General features: G+C 39.7%; 1 protein-coding gene across 6 annotated transcripts in view; it reads right to left on the bottom strand.

Annotated features, from left to right (window-relative positions):
- Positions 1-1,479: 1,479 nt before the first annotated feature.
- The window catches only part of NUBPL (NUBP iron-sulfur cluster assembly factor, mitochondrial), a 211,873-nt gene continuing 204,043 nt past the window's right edge, over positions 1,480-9,309 (bottom strand). For all 6 annotated transcript variants that reach the window (XM_070587594.1, XM_070587614.1, XM_070587608.1 and 3 more), the window contains one exon: positions 1,480-4,773. In XM_070587594.1, coding sequence (XP_070443695.1) covers positions 4,678-4,773 — 96 coding nt within the window. In that variant the 3' untranslated portion in view covers positions 1,480-4,677. The remainder of the gene's footprint in view (positions 4,774-9,309) is intronic.

Below are 9,309 nucleotides of genomic sequence, written 5' to 3'. Positions count from 1 at the left end.
ATAAATGTAACTGATATAGAGTCAAATACTGTATAATTATATTTAATATAAATTTCAAAAAATAAGCAAAACCATAATGTTTATGGGTACAGGCTTAGATGTTAAAACATCACTATGTGGTTAACTTTGTAAGAGAAGGAGAGATTAGTGATTGCGAAGGAAAATACAGGGGCTTCTGGGACGCTGGCAGTGTTCTACTTCCTAACCTGGTTGGCAGTTAGACGGGGGTTCACTTTGTACATATTTGACTGTTTACTTATGTCTTCTGTGCTTTACTGTATATGTAGTATACTTCATAATAATTTTCCCCCACAACCCCCACCAAAAAAGCTTCTGGCCATTGGTGAACATACTTTTTACTCAAGGTGCTTCAAATGGAGTGGTGGAACTACCTGAACTCTAATAAACTCTTCAGTTCCAACTTTCTAGGATTCTAGAAAGACATTTTGTGTTTTCCTGGAGTGTGGTGGGGGGATTCTTTCCCTCTTTGGAACTGAGAGACACAGAACTCAGATATGGTAAAAGAAAAAAAAAATTAGCTTTATTACCGACAAAAAGCTAGATTAGAGGATATGTGACCACAATGGGCTACCAAGTACCCTATTGCTAAATTAGGTGGACTTGCCCACTCAGGTTCGAGGCAGAGATGGACAACTTAGGTAGGCAGACCATTCTAGCCTGCCTCAGAAAGCTCCGGAACTGGCTGAAATCAAGAAACATGGATGGGAAGAGATTTACCCACAAGATGAGTCACTCCTCCTTCCCTGGAATGGAGTGAGGGATGGAGCTTGCCTTTCCCTCCTGGAGAGTGGAATGGAAATTCTCTGCACTCTATGACAATGTAAAGAATACAGAACAAATATTACCCCTAACAACCAGCAGATGAGCTGTGCTTGATGGTCTATCTTTGAAGTCAGCTCTTTGAAGCTTAGCAAAGGCTACCATAGGCAAAATTTTAGAATAAGCTTCATTCTTGCTCTTACAGCTACTTTCCCTTCCTCCACTTCTGAACCTGCGTATTTACTCCAAACACCTTTTCAGTGGCTTTTCTGGAAGCATGTGCAGAGACTAGTAGGTGAGGAAAAGGAGAAGGGAGCAGGTGATTACATATGTGGGTCTTCTCCAAGTCATGCATTTATGAGTAAAGAGTATCTTGCCCATTTCTCCATGAGATGTACTAAATTATGGCATGCAACTTTGCCTCTGGAGCTTATTTAAATCATTCTTTTTCCAGGTAAAGTTAAACTTGGTTCAAGCACTTGCTTTTTGGTATTTAGAAGTACTCAATGATTATACATATTGGCCTCCTCCTCAAAAGACAATAAAAACACAAATATGTATCTATAACTTAAAGTCACCACTTCCTTCTCAGAGTGATGAAGGATGATTACCGTGTGTCCACAAATACTTTTCTTCATGATTTTAATTAGTATGGATAATTTGGTCCAGGAAATTTCAGTTCAGACACAGCAGCAAATGTCTGTTTTACTGAATTAAACTTTTATTTTTATTTTGAGGTACTTGTAGATTCACATGCAGTTGTAAGAAGCAATACAGAGATTCCATTGTGCCCTTTATTCAATTTTCTCCAACAGTAACATCTTGCAAAACTATAACACAATATCGCAACCAAGATACTGACATCAATACACTCATGAAATAGAACATTTCCACCATACCAAGGATCCCTTATGTTCTCCTTTTATAGCCACACACAATTCCCTTCCCCAGAATCCCTGGAAATTACTAATCTGTTCTCCATTTCTATAGTTTTGTCATTTTAAGAATGTTATATAAATGGAATCATACGGCACATAACCTTTTGGAATTGGCCTTCTCATTCAGAATAATTCTCCAGAATTCACCCAGGTTCTTGCATGTATCTATAGCTCATTCTTTTTTATTGCTAAGTAGTATTCCATGGTATGGATATACCAGTTTGTTTAACCATTCACCCATTCAAAAACTCTGGGTTGTTTCTGGCTGTTACAAATAAAGCTGCTACACACATTCATGGACAGTTTTTTATGTGAACACAAGTGTGTGAAAACACATTTATGACGACATGTAACTCTTTGCCTGATTTTCTGCCTGCTTAACTACAGAGCAAAGGACATCAAGGCATTTGCCAAAGGTCATAGACCACTTCCTTATAACTAAGGATTAACTAATGACTCTTAGTAATTGCAGCTTTACAACTATCTTGCTACCTGACCTTGGGAAGCCCTTGAATCTCTCTGAGCCTCAACTAGACAAGATATGTGTTTTCAAAGTGTATTATTTGAAACATGAACTTCATAAAATGCTCCTAAAACAGGTGGGGGCGGGCGGGAACAGGGAGGAAGGAGTTCTTGGTCAAACAAGTTTGAGGAAATGCTGAATATCATATTCTTCTTTTGAAACAAACAAATGTGCTTTGGTGTACAAAAGGAGGGATCCAGTATCCAACTGCCCAAGTTCAAATTCCAGCTCCACCACTGCTAGAATAGTAACCCTCAGCAAGACACTTAACATTCCTATACCTCAGTTTCCTCGTCTATAAAACTGAGGTAACAATGGTACCTCACTCATATGAATGGAAGATTAACTATAGGGACACAAGAAAACACTTGATAAATATTAGCTACTATTATTATGCCATCAGAATCAGAATCATCAAAATCATTATGATCTTGTTAAAAATACACATGTCCAAGCCCCACCCTTGGAGATTCAGATTCATTAAGTCCAGGATAGAATCTGGTCCAGATGAAGTAAAGGTTTATCAATATTAAGAATGAATCTGGGTCAGCATGGCCACCAGGACCAGCAAGAGACAGGAGACCTGAGAGATTTGGCTGTGACCTGCACTGGACAGCTTACTGATAGTAGAATTAATCCCTAAAGAGATTGAAGCAGGTTTCAGGATGGCAGAAGAGGAGTCCCTGAGAATCTCAAAGGACTTGTAGGAGCTGCAGGGTAAGCTGTTTTTGCTGATAGAATCCATCCAGAATAACTCGGAGGTCAGTTTCCAATCAGTACATACAATGGAAAAATCCCAAAATAACACTAGCTTAAACACCTCAGAAAGTTATTTCTCTTTCAAGCAGAAGAAATGTGGAAGTAGGTCAGGAATCTTTCTAGCTTACTACCCTGTCATATCTAAGTTGTGATCTTCAAACTCATTGTCCAAGACGGCTGCTAGAGTACCTGCCATTGTATCCACATTCCAGGCAACAGAATAGAGGAGAGAGGGAAGAAAGACTTGCAAGCCACCTCCAACTTAAGGAGACTTCCTGGAGGTCACACACACAACACTTCCAGTTGCATGACCAGCCCTAGCGGCAAATGCAATTCTTTAGCTCGATATAAAGAGCAGACTCTCAGTCTGTGCCACATATATCTTCCTTTTTTAGTTTTGTTGTTAATTTTGGCTTATTCGTTACCCTGAAAATGAGGGGCCAAAGCCTATTTTAAGATTTGAATCCAATGTTCCTCCAGAAAGGTAGTGTCCAATAGTAAGCCACATAGGTAATTTAAAATTTTCTAGTAGCCACATTTAAAAAGTAAAAAGCAGGGGCCAGCCCCAGGGCCAAGTGGTTAAAGTTCTGTGTACTCTACTTCAGCAGCGCCGGTTCATGGGTTCAGATCCCAGGTGCAGACCTATTCCGCTTGTCAGCCATGCTGTGGAGGTATCCCACATACAAAAAACAGAGGAAGATTGGCATAGGTGTCAGCTCAGGGCTAATCTTCCTCAAGTGAAAAAAGAGGAGGATTGGCAATGGATGTTAGCTCAGGGCAAATCTTCCTCATAAAAAAAAATAAAAAGTAAAAGGCAGGTGAAATTAATTTTAATAATGTATTTAACTTAATAATCTAAAATATTATTTCAATATGTAATCATTATAAAAAATCATTAATTAAAAAAGTTACTGAGATGTTTTACATTCTTTTTTGTACCAAGTCTTTGAAAATCCTGTGTGTATTCTACGCTTACAGTACTCTTCAATGCCACCCAGCCACTTCTCAGGTCTTCAGCAGCCACTCAATGGTGAAGGGACTTGAACTGGTATATTCCGCTTTAACTTGCATATTTCTCTTTATTGCTTTCTTCTCCACGCCTTTCAGCATTTTGTCAGAGAAAAAATAACAGCTGTCAGAGATACTATTATTAACATTTTATTGACTGTCCTTCTACACTTTTTGCCTATGCAATATATCCCTAAAAATACATATTATAGATAACAAAAACAAAAAAAAAGAGAAAAACAAATGTGTCCAAGGTAGCAAGAGAGGTGGGATTTAACCCCAGACCAAACCACCTGAGGGAGAGACGTCACACTTACATCCACACACAAATTTAGTAAATCCTTTAAAAGACCAACTCTGTAGTCCTGCAAAAAGAGCACGGTTCTCTCCTGAATTACAGCTGGGCTGGTAAGAGAAACTCGAGCTTCCTCAAGGGGCACTTCAATAAAATAAAATGCAGTTCTGTGGAGCTGGTACACATCAACTTTCAAAAAAGCTCCTAAATGTAGTAGCTAGCATTGATATATAAAAATTTTATTTGTGAGCTGTTGCTCAGCAAATCAAATGTGAAAAGGACATTATTTCCTCAGAAACACAAGAAGACAACCATGATTGCTCTCCGCTCTGTAGGCTTCACACCACACCGCTGTCTCCAAAGGTCTCCTCCTGTCAAGCCTCAGGCAGACTGCAGGATGCTGGGGGATGGTCTGGAGGTGAGGGCAATCTTTTCACCACTTCTGCAGCAATCCTCAGATAAGCTTTGGCCTGGAAAAGAACAGACTCGTTCACTCTGTATTTCTCCCCAGGAGACATCACAGGACTCGTGTGCTGCTTGCCATAGCTGTGCACTGAATCTAACAGTGCAGGCTCAGTGAGATGATGCAGTTCAGCAGTGAGAAGACTGCTGTGCACATTGCAGGTGAGGCAGGGCAGAGAAGATGTGAGATTTGGAAGGCGACTTTCTGAAAAAATATTTAGTACCAGCAACTAGTTTTTCAAACTCTAATTCCTATGTCAGCAAACTAGCGCCTGATCTAGCTGTAGAAAAACTACACCTTCTTCTGACAAATTGATATCCTGAGTTCGATACTGCCAAAACGTCTTTGCCATAAGAGCTGTTAGTCATTTTAAAGAGGACTATTTATTAACACCCTATGGTTTCTCTTTCAAAAGCATTTTCTTCCTTCTCAGAATGGCATCCAGCACTAGCACCGAACACCTACAGCTTCCTTCACCTGGTGGAGTCTGGGGACCACGCAAGTTTCTGGGATCAGTCGTTGACTCTTCATCTCTGGGACCCCCAGTGCAGCAGACACCAAGAGCAGCTCCCAAGCCTCCGAATGGGCCACAGCTAACCCAACGTCTGCACGGGCCAGGCAGAACAACGGTCATGACATTTGCATTTTAAGAGTTTTAAACAACTGTAATGCAAATATTACTTATTTCCCCTATCTCATCTATAAAAAGTAATTGTAAGACACAATAGTAAGATTTTCTAAAACCACTACTGTATACATTTATACACTTAGAGTTGTGCATATACTACTACTACTACTACTGATAACAGCTAAAATTTACTTGAGTTCTAAAGGTTTGCCAAGTATTACTTCACTTCTTCTCACAGCTACCCTAAGGGGTAAAGTCTGTCAGTATGCCCTCTTTACAGATGAACAAACCAAGCCCCAGAAAGGCGAAGAGTGTTGTCTGAAGCCCTACAGCTAGTAGGAGACAGAGGGGCGTTGAGCCTGGCTGCCCAGTCCCAACTCTGCGCGGGAAAAGGACTGTTTGAGGTCTGCCTACCCTGCCGTGACCAAGTGCTTGAAGCGTGTTTCCCACATCTTCATTTTGAATGACTATGTTTGGGCCTTAACAGCTGAACTATTACCAGCTTTCTTTTACCAGAAAAGTGTTAAAATTTCACTTGAGTCCATTTTCTTAAAAAGAACAGCTCTTAAATCATTTATAGGCCCCTCTTTCTTTATTGAGCACCTACAACACCAAGCACTTTAAGTAATGTCACTTCTGTAAAACAAGCATCATCAATGCAACGTGGACAAAGAAACTGTGAGTCACTCGCTCAAGGTCACAAAGTCCGCAGGCTGGAAGACACTCAAACTGCGTCCCCCTGACCCCAAAGCCCAGCTCCTTCTACTATATCACATATCAAACAGTAAATCCAAAATACAAGTCATTCTAATCGTAACGCTTTGTCTCAAAATGGTTTCACTCTCTTCTACAGTCCTTCACAGAAACAGTAGTTTTTCTTTAAAAATGGAAATAGCATGTACTTTATGAAGAAATATTTCTCTTAAATCTAATGTGCTGATTTTCACCCACCCATCTTTGTAAATACCTTTTATCTCCTAGTAGCTTACCTAGGTATTTAAGCCTAATACTTTGGGGTGAAAAGTTAAAGTTCACTAAGGAAAGCTGAGACAAGGTCATCATTCTATAATCTTTTAGTTCTTGTGTTAAATTAGAGACATACAGCTATCAGACTACACAAAAATACTAAATGACTGCAGAATAATCAAATTTGCTGCATTTAACTTTTGCTTTTTAATGGACTATTTCCAAGCTTAAACTTTCAGTCTATCACACTCAAAGTAATGGTTAGATTGTCATTTGCTGAGAAACCACTAAAAGTGCTTAGATTAACAGTTTCAATTCCTACAAAACTGTTGAGATTGAATTTTTTCAGCCAATGAAGTATCATTTCAACAAATATGTTTTGGTTCTTCTTGTGTGCAAGGCATTGTTTTGGGAAATCTGTGGGATGTAATGATATAAAACGGAAGGAAAATAGCCCACTGGTGAAGAGTGCGGCCCTGAAGTCAGACAGGCATGGTTTAAAATCTTAGCTCTATTACTTATCAGCTGTGAGGCCTTGGGCAAGTTACTTAACACTTCTGGGCCCAGTTTCCATAACTGCAAAATGGTTATACTAATAGTACCTACCTCAAAAGGTTTGGGGGAGTGTTAAGTAAGAATAAAGTATGTGAAGAGCTGGCACAAAAGAAGTAAATAATAAATATTAGTGGCTGCTATTATTACTATTGTGTCCTCAAGTAATGTGCAATTTCAGTGAAAAGGTCATACAAATTAACTTTTGGGCACTTCTCCCACCTGAGGGATAAGTAAATTAAATGTCTCCCTTTTGTTTAGTCCATAACTAGCAAAAAGGCAACACACACACATCACATGTAAAAATTATGATTCGGATTTCTCAAACTATGAATACTCTCCTCTTTCATCAGCTCAACTCTACACAGACTAACCCTCTCTCCTATTCAAGATCGTTTCCTGGGCCATCCAGAGGCACAGAAAATACAGCTGGAGCCTACTTGTCTGCTTTGTCATTAACAAGGAAAAGGAAATGGACGGCAATGAAAGTGCAAGAAGTTTTATGGAGAGCTTTTTTCCTTTGTTTTTAAAGATTTGAAATTCGAATTTATCATACACAGTCATTTCATATCAAGGCTATGAGGTAATAATTTAGAAATTAAAAGATAATAAAGTTTCCACTTATATGTGAAAGTCTTTACCAGGAATATCTTATAGCACACCTTTCTGTATGTCAATATTAAGATTTTTGATAAAAAGGATGAAACCACAAAATTATCAGTCAATCATGGGTCCATTATTTGTGTCCTGGATTTAATCAAAAGCAAAAGGTAGACAGAGTTGAATTAACAATTATAATCAGACAAACACGAGGAAAAGCTACTGAATTTAAGAGTTCTAAGTCCTGAGCGTCTGCTTTCTCGCCTTTCCTCTGGTGGATTCTCCGGCTATTTTGCCCTATTTCTATTTGGGGTTTCCATTCCTCCCCTTTGCTAAGGGTGCACATGTGCAAAAGGTTTGGCCCAATGGCCACGCAGGCAGCAGCTTGCTGGCGTGTTTTAACTGGGACTGTAATCCGTCCCAACTTTCCCAACGACGCCTCACATTCGGCACAATTCATACCTTTAAACAATCACTGTCTCTTCAGTATTTGCCTCTTCTGAAAGTTAAACGTGACTGGGAGCATTAAATCCCCAATGCCTAATTTTAAAAGATTTTATGGGTAGAGAATGGTGTTGGGAGGAGGGAGTGATGGAAGATGGAGAAGAGAAGGTGGAGTGAGAAAAAGCTAAAAACCAGAAAAAACAAAAAACTAAAGATGCAACTTGAACTGATTAATGATTCTACCTGTAGGTCGACCCCTAAAAGCAAACAACAAAAAGTGTCAATCTAAGGAGTTAATGATTAACAAAAAATTTTATAGGTTCTGTCCCACTAACTTTTGCAGAAGTTTATCATGTTGGCAAGTAAACACCCCCTTCATTCTCTAGACGAAGACATGCATGCAGAAGGGGCATTAAGCTCCCATGAATATAAGAGAAGCTGTCGACAGGGCTGGGACCAGCTCCTGAGGCCACAGCTCCACTTGAGCTCACAGGGAAAGGCAAGGGGGTCGTCAGGAGGGGAGGCTCATCACAAGCACAGCCAGGAAGATCCCAATTCCACGACTCAAGAACAACTTCCTCACATGCAGGACTTAATACCTTTAATGTTGAAGCTGAGAGCTCTGCTCTCACCTCATGATCCAAATTCTGCTACTCTGATTTTTAAATGCCATCAAAGAGTGACATTTACTTGATGCTATGTAAGGAGAAGGGCACAAAGAGACTCAACCTTTTGATAAAGGGAAGAGGAAAGACATTTAGTGCCACTACATCTCATATAGGAAATTTCAGAAGGTAATAAATACTCACAGTTGTATTCTACTTGGCATTTTTCAAAGTATTTTCACATCGTCATCTCATTTAATCCTCCTCATTATGACATCAATTTACAGATGGAGAGAAAGGTTCAGAGACATCAGGGAATTTGCCTAAGGTCACTCTTAGAAAGTGGCAGTCTTGGTAATGAAACCCCAAGCTGATACAGATTTATGCTTTTCCTTCCACAAAGAGACCCCTTTGAAAACCTGATAAAGCTGTTGTCCAATTCCCCAGAAAAAGACACATTCATACATCTGGATATAACTTCAGGGGATTCTCAGGTTAAGATCCCCTATGTTAGGCCCTGCTGTTGTGCATGCCAATGGGACGTGAGGGGGAGAGTTTGCTCACTCTCTTCTCTAGATGTCTGTGACAGGAAAAGCAGGTGAACTGAAAGCTAGCCTCAATATACACAACAGACAGACGCTGAACTAATCTTGTAGTTAATTTTGAAGGCAAGCAGGTACTGTGTTGGCAAGAGATTGTATGGACTATGGTGTCAGAGCAGGTGTGGACATGGCCTCTAGTATTATCT

This window comes from Equus przewalskii, chromosome 1 (genome assembly GCF_037783145.1).
Source record: "Equus przewalskii isolate Varuska chromosome 1, EquPr2, whole genome shotgun sequence".
NCBI classification, from domain to species: domain Eukaryota; kingdom Metazoa; phylum Chordata; class Mammalia; order Perissodactyla; family Equidae; genus Equus; species Equus przewalskii.
This window is presented reverse-complemented; position numbering and strand designations above follow the sequence as displayed.